Raw genomic sequence first — 16,978 nt, forward strand, 5'->3', positions numbered from 1 at the left:
TGGCACCCCAATGAATTCATATGAGAAAAATGTATCTGAAGTATAATTGCATAGCACAAAGGCCAAATTTCCCTTAGTCATTCATAACCATGGGTAAGACCAAGGAATATAGCTGTGATGTGCAGCAGAAGGTTGTTGAGCTTCACAAAATGGGGAAAATAGCACAAGCATTAAAAATGCCCATTTCCACCATCAGGACAATAATTAAGTCGTTCCAGTCAACTGGAAATGTTATGAATCAACCTGGAATTGGACGTGTGTCTATATTGTCTCAATGCACTGTGAAGAGGATGGTTCGAATGGCCAAAAAATCTCCAAGGATCTCAGCTGCAGAATTACAGAAGTTAGTTGTGTCTTGGAGTCAGAAAGTCTCCAAAACTACAATCTGAAGTCACCTACATCACCACAAGTTGTTTGGAAGGGTTTCAAGAAAAAAGCCTCTACTCTCATCCAAAAACAAACTCAGGCGTCTTCAGTTAGCCAGACACTACTGGAACTTCAAATGAGATCGGGTTCTATGGTCAGATGAAACCAAAATAGAGCTTTTTGGGAATAAACACCAGAGGTGGCACTGGAGCACACAGAGAGGTAGCCATATGGAAAAGTACCTCATGACCACGGTTAAATATGGTGGTGGCTCTTTAATGTTTTGGGGTTGTTTTTCTGTCAGAAGATCTGGACATTTTGTTGGGATTCATGGCATCATGGACTCTATCAAATATCCACAGATATTAAATGAAAACCTGACTGCATCTGCCAGAAAGCTTAAGATGGGCCATGGTTGGATCTTCCAGCAGGACAATTATCCAAAACATACATCAAAATCAACACAAAAATGGTTTACTGACCACAAAATCAAGGTCCTGCCATGTCCATCCCAGTCCAATGACCTGAAACCCAAAGAAAACCTGTGGGGTGAACTGAAGAGGAGAGTCCACCAGCATGGACCTAAAAATTTGAAGGATCTGGAGAGATTCTGTATGGAGGAACAGTCTCAGATCCCTTGCCATGTATTCTCCAACCTCATCAGGCATTATAGGAGAAGACTCAGAGCTGTTACAGTGTCTTGGCAAAGGGAGGTAGCACAAAGTATTGACTAAAAGGGTGCCAATAATTGTTGAACACCTATATTTAACAAAGATATATTTTTTTTGGATAAACCTGTGTTCTGTTTGTAATTGTTTAATATCCATGAGAGCAGAGTAATTTTTTTAAAATAAAAGATCAAGGTGTGAATATATATATATATATATATATATATATATATATATATATATATATATATACACACACACACACACACACACACACACACACACACACACACACATATATATATATATATATATATATATATATATATATATATATATATATATATATATATATATATATATATACATGTGTATATAAAATTAAAGAATGCCTTTGACAAAAGAACGTATTGAAATCATTCTCATGGCAGGATCGGGAAGCTGTACATGGACATGCAATTACATGTATAACATCAAATGTGTAAACCCAAGTTCATCACGAGTGGGAGAGACGACTCCATGTGTGTTTACAAAGAAATGGCATTCACATAGAGGATGTTTTGTAAAACATGGTAAAAAGTGTTCATTTCCCCTATGTACAGAGACCTTTGGGACACTCTGTATTAAATATGGTTCATATACTGTGTTAACTGCAAGTCTAGTCCACACAATTTAGCATTCACTTTATATTTGTGTGTACATCGATCATCCTGTTCAAAAGTTTACATCCCCCTGGATCTTAATGTATTGTGCTACCTTCTTGAGTATCAGTGAATGTTTGCACCTTATGTAATAGTTGTGTACGAGTCCCTCAGTTGTCCTCAGTGTGAAAAGATGGATCTCAACATCATATAGCCACTGACGGAACGGGGTCAAATATGCAGAAGATGCTGGAAAAGCAAAGAATGTGCAGGACCGGGAGGATTTTTCTGAAGAACAGTGGGTAGTTTAATTGCTCAGGACAAACAAGGGACTCATGAACAACTCTCACAAAACATAAAAACAGTCCTGGATCATCAGGTAACAACACACAGTATAAAGAATCAAGGGTATGTAAACATTTGAACGGGGTAATTTTTTTTATAAATTCAGCTATTATCTTGTCTTGTGGACTATATGTAAACATCTGTTATGTGAAATAGTGTATTCAGGACAGAACTAAATAAAAGACAACATGGGATTTTTATGATCCCTCTTATTCTGTTAACAGTATTAAGAGTTAGCAGATTCTGCAAGGGGTGTGCAAACTTTTGAGCACAACTGTATGTCATGAAAAGACTGAGATTAAAACTAAATCCAAAATAGCTAACAACATTAACACTGTTAAAGGGCAGGAGACAAAGTGATTTGATTGGATATCGCAGTAGGTTGAGTAATCACACTTCTCCTTAATGGAGTTTAGTGTATTACTGTACAGTACTGTGCAAAAGTTTTAGGCACCCTATTTTTTTTAAGTATAAACTTTGTTATAGATTTATTTTACAAAAACATTTTAGATTCCCAAACATTAGTCTTCTAGCACAAAATTAAATGTTACAGAAAAATGTTTATATATCATTAAAGAAAGCAGTATATTACGTAAGAGACACTTTTCAGACAAAAATCATAACGAAGGCTGCTGGATTTTGCTGCAGAAATAAGAAGCGAGTGCGACAGTCAAAGTCTCCAGAAGAACCGTGTGTGGTTCTGCAAGACGCTCAAAAAAACTTACAGCTTATTTCCTTAGAAAACTGCACTAATTCTACCAGAGACTACTATTTTAATTTTTTTGTCACACCAAATATTGACTTTGTTTCATTTACTGCTGTTTATTTCTCTTCACTGTATTTTTTTTTTTAAATGTAGAAACATTTAATTTCATTATTTCGAAGGCATCTTTGCTCGAGAGCATTTCTTTGCATGTGCCTAAAACATTTGCAGGTATGGTTGCGCTTATGGCCACTAAAATATTTTTAAAAAATACAATGTGCCCTGTTTTGCGTGTGCACTTTGATCACAAAAATAACACCCACAGAGTTTTCCGTAAAAAATGGCAATTACTGACAACTGAACATACGGATCAGCTCTGAGTCAAGCGTGTAGTAGTTTGTTCATGATGTAAATTAGGACTTGGATGACATGAAAAATTCCTGGATGATAACTGAGTAACCTAACATCAGATGTTTCCAGAGGCTGCAGTGGAGGAAATAAGTATTGAATGCGTCAACATTTTTTTCAGTAAATATATTTACAATCACGTTATTCACATGAAACTTTCACCAGACTTTGGTATTAAATCAAGAAATCCAAACATTAAAGTCCGTAAATGAAGTTATGTGTAATAAAGTGGAATGACACGGGAAAAAAGTATTGAACATGTTAAGTGAAATTGATTTAATACTTAGTGGAGAAGTTTGTTTGTAATAACAGCTGCAAGGGACTTCCTGTATGAAGAAATTAATGATCCGCAGTATTCAGGTGTGATTTTGGCCCATTCTTCTAAACATATTGTCTTTAAATCTTGTTCAATTGGACTCAAGTCAGGTGATTGACTGGGCCATTCTAACACCTTGATTTTTTTTCTCTGAAACCAATTGAGAGTTTTCTTTGCTGTATGCTTTGGATCGTTGTCCTGCTGGAAGCTCCACCCACATCTCATCATGATCCTGGTGGATGGCAGCAGATTCTTCTCAAGAATCTCCCGGTAAAGGGCTCCATTCATCGTTCCTTCAGTTATATGAAGTCTGCCAGTACCATGTGATGAAAAACGGCCCCACACCATGATGCTTCCACCTCCAGACTTCACTGTTGTAGTGTTTTAAAGGTGATGTGCAGGGAAATTTCTTCTCCAAACTTGGTGTGTAGTTTGACAGACAAAAAGTTCAATTTTTGCTCTCGTCTGACCAGACTACACTCTCCCAGTAGTTCATAGGCTTGTCCAAATGAGTTGTAGCAAACTTTAAACGAGCTTCGACATGCCTTTTCTTTAGTAATGGAGTCTTGTGGTGTGAGTGTGAGCAGTGGAGTGCACTGCCTATTGTTTTCTCTGTGATGAAAGTTTTGAAATACGTCTGTATCCGATTCCATCAATATGTTTTGCAACCATAAGGTTGTGAAGGTCTTGGGAGAGCGCTTTGCTTTTACCCATCATGAAATGTTTCTTGTGTGACACCTTGGTAACGAAAAGTCTTTTTATAGACCATCAATTTACTAACACAGCTGATATTAATTTGCACAGATAGGGGGTATAATTACTTACGGATTTCAGCTTGTTCCTTGCCTTACCCTGCCTTGGAGAACTGCTTTTTCTTAGCGTGTTCAATACTTTGTTCCTGTGTCATTCCACTTTATTACACATAACTTTATTTATGGACTTTAATGTTGTGAATTCTTTATATTTGTGTATTTCTTGAGTTAATACTGAAGTCTGGTGAAAATTTCATGTGAATAACCTCATTGGAAATATATTTACTGAAAAAAATGTTGACGCATTCAATGCTTATTTACCCCACTGTATGTCACAATATAAGTGTCTCACTTCACTCTAATCTAAAAAATAAACAAGCAACCAGTCCCTTAGTGAATAACTGACTCTTCTAGCAAGATATATCAAATAACTTTTTCTTGAATGGATCACATCAGTTTTTCCCTCAAATTACCTGGTTATCTAGCCACCTCATTTGCCATGCTTATTATTGCTTTAGCTTTATTATGATATGTTTTTTTATGTTGTTAAAATGACAGATTGTCTCACAATAAAATGCTTTGTTGCAACATAACCAGACATTTTATTTTGAGATTTTATTACTACATAACATTCCAGAAAAATGACAAAATGACAGAATAAAAACAATTGTACCTGGCAGTAATACACTTCAGTGCATTTTACTTGTTTTTTTTTTAATATATTGTATTTTTTAAGTGATGAGTGCACCTGAAGTTGAAAAGTTTGTGATGTCATCATGCATTCCTATATAACATAATGTGATAGTAAACCATTATTTCAAAATTTCCCTACAGGCTCAGAACAAGAAGCACTTCAGTGGTTGTTAAAGCGTTCTTTGGATATTTAAGGGTTTTTAGCTTCCTAAAAGGGTTCTCCTGGTCATCATTTCTACAAATAACTTTTAAGAGTTCTAAAGAGGTGAGAAAAAATATGCATTTTTCAATGACACCCGAAGAATATGGCAAGAATGTTTGCATTTGTTAGAATTGACAAGCAGACTGGAAAGTGCTAGTGAGAGAACAAAGACTAAAAAAAGGCTTGCATGTCCCTTCACACTGACAAGCAGTGTACATTATATGGCCAAAGGTTTATGGACACATGACCATCACAACAATATGTGTTTTTCCCCAAAAAGTTTGAAGCACACAATTGTATAGGATGTCTTTACTTGCTGTAGATGTGAGATTTCCCTTCGCTGTAGGTAAGATGCCCAAACCTGTTCCAGCATGACAATGCCCCAGTGCACAAAGCAAGGTTCATAAAGACATGGTTTGCCAAGGTTGGAGTGAAAGAACTTGAGTGCGCTGCACGCAGCCCTGACCTCAATTGACTCTGGAATAGGATGATCACATGGGTTTGACGGTCAGGTGTCCACAAACTTTTGATTTACTTTGTAAATTGTAGATTGGATGTTGAGGAGAACACTGCTGCAAAATACTATGGTGGCCAAATACAATGTCTGTGTGTGACTTGAAACTCACCATCCATGTCCAGTCTCTGCATGATGATGGCCAACTCCACTTCACTGGGCATGTACCCGAGTGAGCGCATTGCCATACCAAGCTCCTGCTTAGAGATGAAGCCATTGCCGTCGCGATCCAGCACCCTAAAGGCCTCACGGATTTCTGCCGAAACAAACAAACAGATGACTCAGCATTCCCCACTCTCCTAGGCTTCCAGCATCTCCTAGCTTCTGAGTAGTACAACGAGTGGCACAGACTCAAGTTAACAAAATCAATTCAACCATTTCTGCTGCACCTGCTGTTTTGCACCTTAAAGTCTCCACCAGCCCAGTGTGGCTAATGTTTAACACTCTCTCTCTCTCTCTCTCTCTGTGTACTTGTGTGTGTATGTGTGTGAAAGAGAATGACAGTCAGACAGAAGGAGTAATAAAGTCAAACATAGAACGTTCAATAAATGCAATCGGCGAAGGAATAATACATAATACAAAAAAACTATTACACAAAACAATTCAGAATCATACAGAACATTGTATTGGCTGCACTGAATACAACATTGTATCCAGCTTTATTAAATTTCTTATGTAATCCCAATAGAAAAAAAGCAGATAAACACTCAGAGTGGATGTAGCAAAGACCTTTATTGAGTTGCCAGTTTATTAAGCACACCTATCTACACTGAACAACTAATTTCCTATGTGTTGAGGGCAATGGTGGCTTGGCGGTTAAGGTGCTGGGTTACTGCTCGGAAGGTCGGAGGTTCAGGCCCCAGCACTGCCAAGCTGGCACTGTTGGGCCCTTGAGTAAGGCCCTTAATCCTCTCTGCTCCAGGGGCGCTGTATCATGGCTGACCCTGTGCTCTGACCCCAACTTCCTAGCATGCTGGGGTGCGTGAAGAAAAGAATTTCACTGTGATATGTATATGTGATCAATAAAGACCCATTATCATTATCATGTCAGGCCACATCAAACACATTCAAGGATAGAGTATGTCAGAAAATATGTCAAATCTGATCCAGCTTTTCAGGCCAATGAGATGAATCCCTAAAAAACAAGTGTTTAGTGGATGATCAATTAGATTGTTCTCAGGCAATTCAGTACATCAGAGGTTAAGTGCTGATGACTACAGAGCAGGAATAAGCCAAGTGAGTTTCCGTCATACTTGCACAGGACAGCAGAGATGGAGGTTAAAACATAACTCTCAACTGTCCTCCTTCTCACCTCTCTTATCTCAAAACTCCTGCTCTCTAGCCATCCCACAACCTGTCCTTTTGACCCAGCCCTTCTCACCTTCATCAGTCCATCTCTCCCACACTATTACCTGCACTCACACACATCTTTAATACATCCCTCTCTACTGGCACATACCCTACCTCATTTACGCAGGCCCAGGTTACACTGCAGCTTAAAAAATGACACTTAACCCTGTTGCAGTTGACAACTACAGACCTGTCTCCCTTCTCCCGTTTCTTTCCAAAATCCTTGAAAGAGCTGTTTTTAATCAACTCTCCATTTTTCTCACACAGAACAACCTCCTGGACACCAAGCAGTCTGGCTTCAAAATCAGTCACTTCACAGAGACTGCTCTGCTTTCCGTCACTGAAGTTTTACGACTATCAAGATCAACCTCAGGCTCATCTGTCCTCGTCCTACTCGACCTCTCTGCTGTTTTTGTCACTGTGAATCATCAGATCCTCCTGTCAACTCTCTCTGGCCTAGGCATCACCAGAAAGGGTCTGTGCTGGGTGGAATCATATCTGACAGGCAGATCCTCCGAGGTATTGTGGAGGGGAGGGGATTCTGAAACTCAGCAACACACAACTGGGGTTCCCCAGGGGTCAGTTCTGGGTCCACTGCTCTTTTCTATTTATACTACATCTCTGGGCCTGTGACTGAGTCTCATGGCTCCTCATAACATTGCTATGCTGATGACACCCAGCTATTTGTCCTTCCAGCATGATGATCTATCCTTCTCATCACACATTTCTTCCTGCCTTTTTGATATCTCAAACTGGATGAGGGAACCCCACCATAAGCTCAACTAAGCAAAAACCGAGGTTCTCATCACCCCAGCCTGCCCCTCAATCAACCACAACCTCACTGTACAGCTCGGCTCAACCACACTCAAGCCAACCAGAACAGCCAGGAACCATGGGGTGACTTTTGATGACAGCTTGACCTTCACAGACCACATTTCAACAACCGCACGGTCCTGTAGATTCATTCATTCATTCAGGCTACATAGCTACAAGTCTAGGCTCTTGTTATCTCAAAACTGGACTACTGCAACACACTCCTCTCGGACCTCTCAGCCAGCTCAATCAAACCCCTTGAAATTATTCAGAATGCAGCAGCACGTCTCGTCTTCAACCAGCCCAAGAGAACCCATGTCACACCCCTCTTCATCTCCCTCCACTGGCTTCCTGTAGCTGCTCACATCATATTCAAGGTCTTAATGCTCACCTACAAGACCTTTTCTGGAACAGCACCTCCCTACCTCAACACTCTCCTTGAGGCTCATGCAATCTGCGATCGGTTAATGACCGATGCTTAGTAGAACCTACTCAGCGTGGCTCAAGATCCCTTTCCAGAACCTTCAAACTAACCGTCCCTCAGTGCTCAGTGGTGGAATGAACTTCCAACCTCCATCTGGACTGCAGAATCTGTCGCTATCTTCAGAAAACAGCTAAAGACCCACCTCTTCTTTGAGCACTTAATTAACTAAATGTAAATGTATACAGGTCAAAGCAAACATTTCAAAACATCAAGCAAACACTGAAGTGAAATAATCAGAGTTCATAAACCAAGAGTTATCCAAAAACACAGACTACGTTTACATGGACAGCAGTAATCTAATTACTGACCTTATTCTGAATAAGACAATATTGTGATTAAGGTGTTTACATGAGTCGCTTTTAGAATACTCCTTTAATGTTCATGTTGTAAGTCGCTTTGGATAAAAGCGTCTGCTAAATGAATAAATTTAAATGTAATGTAATATTCCTGTGTTACATGTTATAGAACATAAATCGATTAACAGCACACGTGATTACGTCACCGCGCCACGCCGTCCGACATCCCTCCAGAATTTCACGTATCGACATACAGTTGGTCTTCGTTATGGTACCGTATACACTTTTGTGTGTTTCATTTTTAATTTGACGAAAGCTTCAAGTGCAGTTAATTATTTGTCATGCAATACGTGCTAATAGATGACTGCTTGAAGCCGTGGGTTGCGTCCCAAACCGCGTACTTACCATCTATATAGTAGCTCAGATACATGTATTTCACCTACTATATAGTAGGTAAGTACGCAGTTTCGAATGCAGCCGTGCTCTCTTGTTTGCCGTCAAACGGTTGAGCACTGCCATGTGTGTACATGTCTTGTCGCAAAATGCAGTGAAAACTCTCACACGACGTTAATAGTGTGATTAAGGTGTGTACATGTCTGTAATGCACTTCGATTGTGCGACTAAAACAGGAATACTCCACAAGTCTTAATTCGATTTGTGTTTACTTCGAGTATGACTTTAGTTAAGGTCATCAATAATCGCTGTTTACATGCTAGTTTCTCAATCAGAGTATCGTCTTAATCGGGTTAATATAGGATTGCTGTTGTCCATGTAAATGGACAACAAAAGACTAAGCCAGGAAAAAAAACAGAGCAAAACTCATACACATGAGATCAAGACTGGCAAACAGGCTTAGAAATGTCACCTGAAAGGAACAAAACAAAACTTCTTGACAGCTCAGCTAATTAGCATTTTACTGTTGATCCTAAAAACCCCCAAAATAAAACACACACATTATACAAATTTTTATTTTCTTTGCCCAGCATACAAACATTATGGAATATTTTTCATTACCTCCTTACGTCTTAAACTAAATCAGACTTTTATTTCAAATGAGCACTATGCCAAATGATGGCTCTCATTCATCTCTCCGGGTCATGGATTGGAGGACACTTGTGAAACAATTCACTACACTAACACTTGACTTGTTAAATACCACCGTGAAGTGCCAAATATCTCATCAACATTGCTGAAGTGGTAATCAGGAGGGATTTTCGGGAGGTAATCAGGAGTAGTTCCTGCTTTGAACTGATTGCTGTGGGTTAACAATGCAGCATTTATGAAAGTGGCTCCCACATATAAACACAAACACACTCCCAAACTGTAAATGTCATAACTAGGAAAAAAAAACAGTGGCCTTGTGCCCAATAGTACAAGCCTGGATAAATCTGCCATTTGTGTGGCATTTTCCCATCTTGGTGTAAGTGTAGACTGGTAGCAGAGATGCCAGCAGCAGCAGCAGCAGTGGCAAGAAAGAAAAAAACTGCTGATGCCAAGAATATTAGTCTATACTGTACTCTGGGATCATGGATTAAAGTGAATGCAGCAAGGGACCTATACTGAGATGCAGTTTATTAGGTACACCACCTTGTGGTTAAATGCTTTCATCAGATAGACCTAGCATATAGGGCGCTTTGTATAAAGCATGCTAGTGTGTGTGGTACTGGCATTAATACAAAGTGCATCACTAATAAACTCATAACTCTAAGCAGGTAGTGTAACACTACTCTGATGATGTCACAATTAATATGCATTTTGTATTAAAACTTGCCACCTTATGTCATTATAGCAAATAAAGAAGAGGCAAGAAGAAAAAAAATAAATCGACAAGCTTATAGGCAATCTTCAACTACTAAGTCAGCCATTAGCTAATAATTAGCTGATAATAATAACTATTAGCACTTTTCAGAAATACAACAGTCCTTTGAATGGCAGAGAGACTTTTTTCTTTTTTGCCTTTAACAACTTTACAGTTCTAATCCCTTCTGCTCTATTTTATAGGTTATATACCAGTTTGGATTGAAAAAAGAAACTCTTTGCATGACATTTCATGGATGGTACCGAATGAAATGCATTTTAAAAAGGCAGATTAAATGGCAGGACTGAGTGGGTTTGAAATTATACTCTTCAAAACACCAACGCTTCCTTTATTTTAAGGTCAAACGCATAGAGAGCAAAGAATGACTCCGAGCACTACAGGATGACGACGAATTGCAGCACACATGCGCGGCTTCAAAGTGTGCTAGTTAGTGAGCTAGATAGTCACACTTAGTCATTGAATCTCTCTCTGCTTATCACATTTGCCTTTCGCATTCTTAATGTCAGGTCATTTAATAGAAAACAAATAGATGTCTTTGGGGACTGGAAGACTACTAACATAGAACAATGCCCTTAATAATCTATCCATCCACCCAATATACCGGTTATCCTACACAGGGCTGTGGGGGAGCCTGGAGCCTATCCCAGGGAACTCGGGGCACAAGGCTTGGGACACCTAGGATGGTCACACACACGTTCACATATCCATTCACCCATTTAGAAACAGCGCATGTCTTCAGACTGGGGGAGGAAAGCAAAGTACCCCCGAAGCACGGTGAAAACATGCAACCTCCACACATACAGAGGGAAGGCGGGATTTGAACACCCAACCCCGGAGGTGCGAGGCAAACATGCTACGCACTAAGCCACCATACCCCCCTGCCCTTAACAATACGACTGCTAAATGAACACTCTGACCATCTTCATTCTAAAGGCAGGAATAAATGTAATAACTAATAAAGTAAACAGACATTTCCAGAAAACTTATATTATTGAAATTAATTACGGAATGTAAAATTGGCTGAAGAGGCATCTCTCTCCGCTCTCACAGTCTATCTGTGAAAATAGAGCTCTATTTGGGCAGAGTTCGCTATTTGGTGAGTTCTTCATGGTTTTTCATTCTATCTTGAACACAAGCTACTCTATGATTTTATTTCTCTAGGGATTGTTGACGTCTGTTTCATTCAACTTTTTGTTCAAAATGTTAGTTTTTAGGAGATAACAGTGAAAACCTGACATATTTCTTCTCCTAGTAAACACCATTGTAACTGTGCTAGCAGTGTCCCCCTGTAATTTCTCACATTATTCATGAAAATACACCACCAACCTACAAATTTGCACCAGAATTGCTAAGCACATCTATATTTCACTATAAACATATGTATTCTGTTTCAGGGTGGAGTTCTCCTGTAAGTATTTCTTATCTAACTATCTACTCAGTGCAAAAGCTGTGGGAAATGTAAAACCAATTATCCACACAGCTACTAAGCCTTAAACCATTTCCTAAATGTTAAGTGCCTTATTTATAGCAACACCCTGAGTTACCCTGATCCCTCTGCATCATCACATCCACTTCAAATATGATTTCATTCTGCTTCACAGCATCTGAAAAACCTCTGAATCCTCTGATATAAAACGATCGATTATAGCTGACCAGTAAACTATCCTGTTCATTACTGTTCCAGCAAGTGTGTCTGCACAAAGGCATTAGATTTATTTTTTGTGTATATCTACTCATATATATATATATATATATATATATATATATATAATACAAGCACCATCGATGAGTCAGGCTATTGCGTGTCTGTGCGTGTCTGAGGCTGATCTGAACACAGTTCATTATGACAAACGCAGTTCCTCCATAAAGGCTGCTTTACAATATGTGAATGCTTGGCTGTAATGTGACATCAGGCTGATATTGCACATTTCTACAAGATTTAAAAAAAAATAAATAAATAAAAATAAAGAAAAGTAAAGAACAAAGCACACAAATAACAGAAGCTCAGATGGACACTGATAGATTCATACCAGTGTAAATGAATAGCTGATACACCTATTATGATTATGAGTTCATGTAATGTTTATAAATCAGTTCCACTTCTGTAATTCATCACATTTGTGGCATTAGAAATAAAATTTTTAAAAAAAACAACATGCAAATATGGGATGTTTCATCTTAAAACAGACGATAACAACAAGAACAATACAGAAATGTACTGTATGAAGCACTTCATAAATCCTTTGAAATTCCCTTTCTGAATACACGAGATATAAAAAATCTCTGAGTGTTTCTTCTTGGAGTACATTTATAAATCTTTCATTTCATGATCTTTTTGTAAGTGTGTGGGGTTAAAAAATAATATTTATGAGGTAGAGGAGCTCTACTTCACTGCATAAAATGATATTTATGAGGTAGAGGAGCTCTACTTCACTGCATAAAATGATATTTTAGCAAGTGAAAATATCTTGATTTTATATATATATATATATCTATCTATCTATCTATATATATATATATATATATATATATATATATATATATATATATATATATATATATATATATATAAATAATTGATGTATGTAAAATCAAGATATATATATGTATGTGTGTATATGTCAGGGGTGTCCAATCGTATCCGGAAAGGGCCAGTGTGGGTGCAGGTTTTCATTCCAACCAAGCAGAAGCCACACCTGATTCTATTGAAAGCTTCAGGTTGAAATGATCCTGTTCTATTGGCAGGCGATTTTCTTATTTCAGGCATTTATTCATTATTATTTATTTTTTTTAGAAAGAAGCTAAATTATCTATCAATAAAACAAGACAAGTTCAGACAGCCCTAGAAATAAATCAATTAGATTTCAAGTCAATTTGAAACAAATCTTTAGAATTAGATTCATATATATTTTAATCTTCATTCATAAATATATTATATTAGATCAATTACACTATATTCAAGACCTTTTCACTTGCTAGGTGCTGTAGTGCTTTTCAAAGGTGGAAACATCACTTGAATTGATGTCCACATTGATAATATGGAATGGCAATAAGTGGCATTTTAATCTTCTGACTCGTTCCTGGCAACACATTTTGATTTAATATGCAGCTTGATTGAAGGAATATGTTTTACCATTTTGATATAGAATCCATCAGATTATACAGGATATTACAAAATGTTTGTGGTCACCTGAGCATCACACCCATATGCAGTTCTTCCCCAAACTGTTGCTATGAAGATGGAAGCACACAATTGTATGGGATGGGCTGGTGTGAAAAGGGTGAGATGATTTGATATGATGGCCTTCACAAGCCACGCTCTAAAATTTAATGCAAGACTTCTCAGAAGAGTGGACGGTATTATAGCAGCAGACCAATGCCTATGGTTTTGGAATGGGGAGTTCAGTACTCAAGTGTCCATATACTTTTGGCCATATAGAGTAGTATAAGAACACTGCTGTTCATGCAAAATAAAGTTGGTGAAGCTCAGCACCCCAGAGTTCCTCCCAGATTTTACCAGCCTCTGAGACACAGGAGACATAGTGGTCTATACGTGCATTAATCATTCAAACTTGCAGGGCGCAATTCATTGCCTTTCTGAGCTGACAAAAGTAATTCTCTGGAAAATATATGTGACAGAGGATAATATGTATGAAATCGTTTGCTCAGTGGATCATAAACCAATGCCAAAAGCTTTTCACATAGATTATTATTCTACCATAAAAACCCGTAGGTGTACAGAACAAATCAATGAACTTTCCTTCATTAAGTAATACCATTTCGTGTTGTGTGCGTGTGTGTGTGTTTGTGTGTGTGTGTGTGTGTGTGTGATGACTCTCACTCACCATCCAGTTCCTCTGCAGAGATGCTAGCCAGCTGGTCGCTATCGCTGCGTTCAGACAGAGAGCGGCTCAGATAGTTGCCTTTATACAGCAGCCCTGCCGTCACATGATGGAAGGGCATCTTCTCCCTAAACACAACAGAAAACACCACACTGAAAGTTAGTAATTATGCCTGCAGTGATCCCACAGTAGAATTTGGAAATAATTAAGCTTTACAAATGTGCCATAATTCCTTTATTCGTTCATTCATTCATTCCAAAACGCCACATCCAGTGTTTATTAGCCTCCTCATGCGTTGCTCTGAATACAGAGAAAACAGAAAACTCTTTTTGCCTAGTATTCTATTATACTTCTACGGTCATTTTTATTCCTTTACAATCACAACACTTACTTTTCCAGCATTTTGTTGCCCCGTCCCAACTTTTTTGAGACCTGTTGCGGCCATCAAATTCAAAACGACCTTATTTTTTTTTCCCCTTTTTTCCTCAGTTTAAACATCTGATATGTTTCCTATGTTCTATTGTGAATACCATACAGGTTTATGAGATAAAATAAACATTATTAATCATAATTTCACAATGTGTACAAAAAAGTCTTTACTTTATATGAGCTGAAAAACCTCCACGAGCAGCAACATTTCATCATAATTTTATTTTAGCCTGTATTCATTTTCTCACTTTTTCAGCAAGTTCCCCTGAAGTGTTCATGCATAAGGCATAGTGATCTTTTTCGTGGACGTCCAAGAGACCCAGCATGGAAATTCCACCAGGTCAGCAGAGACACTGCGCTTTAGGATCAGAGCCCATACACTGTGTGAATACACAGCATGGGCCCTGGGACACAGTCAGGTGTAAAAGAGAGGAGAAAAACACAGCCAATACAAGCAGACCAGAATTAAACTGCAGCCCACTGAAGGTCGTTTGGCTGATTGCTGGCTGCTGACTGTAAAAGATGGATGCTGCTGGGGGACCAGCAGTCATGAACCCAACAGCAAGCCAAGTGAACCGTAATGAAATGGGTGATTGTAAATCAGCGAGTGAAATTAAATCAGCTGGGTGTGATGGGTTTTTTTTTTCTTTTTTTTTCTCAGAGGTGAGAAAAACAGCTTTTCATTCCACTTCTCAATTCTCATCATCTGGGTTTGGATATTGACCTCAATAAGACTCCTATTATTAATAACAAAATAATATGGACATTTAGATATGACTGCTTATTTTCCAGCTGCTTGTACTCCATATGCCTTTCATTAATGATCTGAAATTTGCTTACTTTAACTTTATATCAGAGTGTGCATTTATAATCATTTATACCCAATTCAATTAATCACCACTGACTGGCTGTAATTGGCAGGTTACACAGTGGCAGCATAACAGAAGGTCTTCAATAACAATTCTTCAAGCCACACTCACTAATATCTAGCTATATGCTAGCTTTTACCTTATTCTTTGCTATAAATTCTGGTGCCTGGTGCTTGGCAGGCTGGAACAGTGTTTTTTTGGCAGCTACTGAGGCCTCAGGCCTCTAAATCATAAACTCTGTCTTTATTTTCCACATGAAAGAACCTTTACATTGAAAGCATCCAAGGCTTTCTTTTTATTTTTTAATGTTCATTGCACTGGTCATAAACTCCAACACACTGTGTACATCTCATCGAAACAAAGCTGGAGGCGAGAATAAATCATGGTACTGGAATTATAAGAGCCCAGCTGGGCAGTACAGTTTGACACATTTAATTAAGCTAATGATCTAGACGTCTCCAGTTGTCCAGGGGATTACAATCAAATCGTATTTGGATGTAGATTATAATTGAGGAATAATAGAGGAGTTTCGAGCACAGACAACTCCAAAACATTCAGTCTCATTGCATTATTTAAAAAAAACAAACCAAAACAAAAAAAAAGCACATTAAATGTGCTCGAATTGCAAATATTGTCACTAATGTTATCATTTGGGATAAACCAAATTCTACTGAGAATTCTACTGAGAAAAAAGAAAAACGAAAAAGGAGAATACTAGACTCCTAGTATATATCCCAGGGATATATACTAGTCTTAATATGCAGTGTGATGTAGATTGGGACTGTATGACCATTTCTTTATGTATTTTAATACAGTGTGTCCAAACACTGAGGAGACTGAAGCAGAGCCCCCATGCGGTGTCTTGAGAACACCTTGAAGCTGAGAAGACGATGACTAATCCATCTGCTGTTCCGCTAAAGAGCAAAGCCTTTCAAATCACTTTTTTTTTTCTTCTTTTTTTTGCAAAGCACAAAAGGTCACTGAGAACACCTTCCACATTCAAATAAAACATAGCACTGTTGAAACATATGGCGACTAGGAGAAAAAGTAGTAACTGGCAGCAAAAGAAAGAAAAAGCAATCTAGCCAGTGTGTTTGAGAGAGAGAGAGAGACCGGGAGAGAGAGAGAGATTGATTACAAGCACTTTGTCCGGCTAGGGACAAAACTTTAATAGGTAACAGTGCTGACCTTTTTTCCACTGGACTTATAATATAAATATTATATATTATTATTATATATTATAAATATCTAATATGCAGCACTTTTTAAATTATTATTAAAGATAATAAATGACAAGAACAAAGCATTCACAAGACACAACAACTTATTCACTATGGGAACAGAGGTGAATGCACTTGTGCAGGCTAAACAAAATATACATATATTTTTTCAAAACAGATAAATGTTAAAAAAAGGTTAAAAAAAACTCAGAAAGACATGTTATTTCAAACACACAACCGAGATACTA

General features: G+C 38.1%; 1 protein-coding gene across 2 annotated transcripts in view; it reads right to left on the reverse strand.

Annotated features, from left to right (window-relative positions):
• Positions 1-16,978, reverse strand: part of caln1 (calneuron 1) — a 58,169-nt gene that overhangs the window by 39,144 nt on the left and 2,047 nt on the right. For both annotated transcript variants that reach the window (XM_017490246.3, XM_017490245.3), the window contains exons 2-3: positions 14,216-14,340; positions 5,721-5,864 (exon numbers count right to left, since the gene is read on the reverse strand). In XM_017490246.3, the coding sequence (XP_017345735.1) occupies positions 5,721-5,864; positions 14,216-14,333 (262 nt within the window). In that variant the 5' untranslated portion in view covers positions 14,334-14,340. The remainder of the gene's footprint in view (positions 1-5,720; positions 5,865-14,215; positions 14,341-16,978) is intronic.

The sequence above is a fragment of the Ictalurus punctatus genome, chromosome 17 (genome assembly GCF_001660625.3).
Source record: "Ictalurus punctatus breed USDA103 chromosome 17, Coco_2.0, whole genome shotgun sequence".
Lineage (NCBI taxonomy): Eukaryota > Metazoa > Chordata > Actinopteri > Siluriformes > Ictaluridae > Ictalurus > Ictalurus punctatus.